Genomic DNA, 1,286 nt, shown 5'->3' with positions numbered 1-1,286 from the left:
GGGCAGGGGGAAGGAGCAGGGGAAGGAGCAGGGGGAAGGAGCAGGGGAGAAGGGGCAGGGGGAAGGGGCAGGAGAAGGGGCAGGGGGAAGGAGCAGGGAGAAGGAGCAGGGGGAAGGAGCAGGAGAAGGAGCACCTCTGAGAAGCCTCAGCTATGCTTCCTCCCCTAGAGTGCTGATGTCCTCCAAGTATGCGGACGGGGTGACTGGTCGTGTGGAGTTCAATGAGGATGGGGACCGGAAGTTCGCCAACTACAGCATCATGAACCTGCAGAACCGCAAGCTGGTGCAAGTGGGCATCTACAACGGCACCCACGTAGGTGGGGGTCATGAGGGGGTGGGGGCTGGGGCCTTAGGGTCCTGGGGCCAAGACCCCTGCGTGGCCACCCTCCATCTCATACTCCCACCCCCAGGTCATCCCTAATGACAGGAAGATCATCTGGCCAGGCGGAGAGACAGAGAAGCCTCGAGGGTACCAGATGTCCACCAGACTGAAGGTGGGGGCCCCACAGACCTCTCTCAGTGTCCCCACCCCAGACAGCCCATCAGACCCCCTCTGGCCTGAAGGAGGGGGGTGCGAGGTGAATGAAAGCCACTAAAGGAAGTGGGGGTGGGGCCTGCTGCCCCTGGACACCGTCCAGCACACCTGGCACAGCACAGGAAGCAGAGAGAGCAGGAGGGAAGAGAGGAAGCTGCCCCCATCCCACAGGGGCTCTCTAGTGCCCCCTCTTGACCCAGCCCTACTTAAGTCTGGGGCAGTTAGTTGTCTGATAGGACCCTGCTGGAGAAGAGCAGAGGGGAGACGGCAGGCCGACCTCAGCTTCAGCACTCGCTATCCCCAGTCCTGGTCCTGCATACTCTTCATCCCTCCTCCAGCCTTCATGGCCTCCTGATGGTACCAGGTCAAACTGTCTTCTTCCACCATGTCGGACAGCCCTTCCTGACTCCCCTGGGCCTCTGAGAACCCCTGCCCTGGCTGGCTTCCTCCTCCAGAGCATCTTTCCCTTGGCTCCCTACTCCAGGGTGCTCTCCTGGCTGTTCCTCCCCGGGCAGAGCCACACCATCCCCACTCCACACACACTCCAGTCCCAGTAGCACCACAGACTGCCAAAGGCAAGGACCTCACAGGCAACATGCCCACCAACCTTCTCTTGGTCATTCCAGGCCCTCAAATATTTCTTGCCTCTGTCTGCTTTCTGAGCTCACCCCTGAAGCCTGGTGCCAGCCCCTGTAGCCTCTCATCCAGGCTCCCTCCCCTGCTCTGCACCAGCCCCTGCAGCCTCTCACCC

The 1,286-nt window shown here is 61.5% G+C and overlaps 1 protein-coding gene across 4 annotated transcripts in view; it reads left to right on the top strand.

The window, feature by feature from the left end:
* Window positions 1–172: 172 nt before the first annotated feature.
* Window positions 173–1,286, top strand: part of GRIN1 (glutamate ionotropic receptor NMDA type subunit 1) — a 10,434-nt gene continuing 9,320 nt past the window's right edge. For all 4 annotated transcript variants that reach the window (XM_026457528.2, XM_026457527.2, XM_026457526.2 and 1 more), the window contains exons 1-2: window positions 173–313; window positions 411–494. In XM_026457528.2, the coding sequence (XP_026313313.1) occupies window positions 176–313; window positions 411–494 (222 nt within the window). In that variant the 5' untranslated portion in view covers window positions 173–175. The remainder of the gene's footprint in view (window positions 314–410; window positions 495–1,286) is intronic.

This window comes from Piliocolobus tephrosceles, chromosome 14 (genome assembly GCF_002776525.5).
Source record: "Piliocolobus tephrosceles isolate RC106 chromosome 14, ASM277652v3, whole genome shotgun sequence".
NCBI classification, from domain to species: Eukaryota; Metazoa; Chordata; class Mammalia; order Primates; family Cercopithecidae; genus Piliocolobus; species Piliocolobus tephrosceles.
The sequence above is the reverse complement of the archived record's forward strand: the minus strand, read 5'-3'. Positions and strand labels throughout refer to the sequence as shown.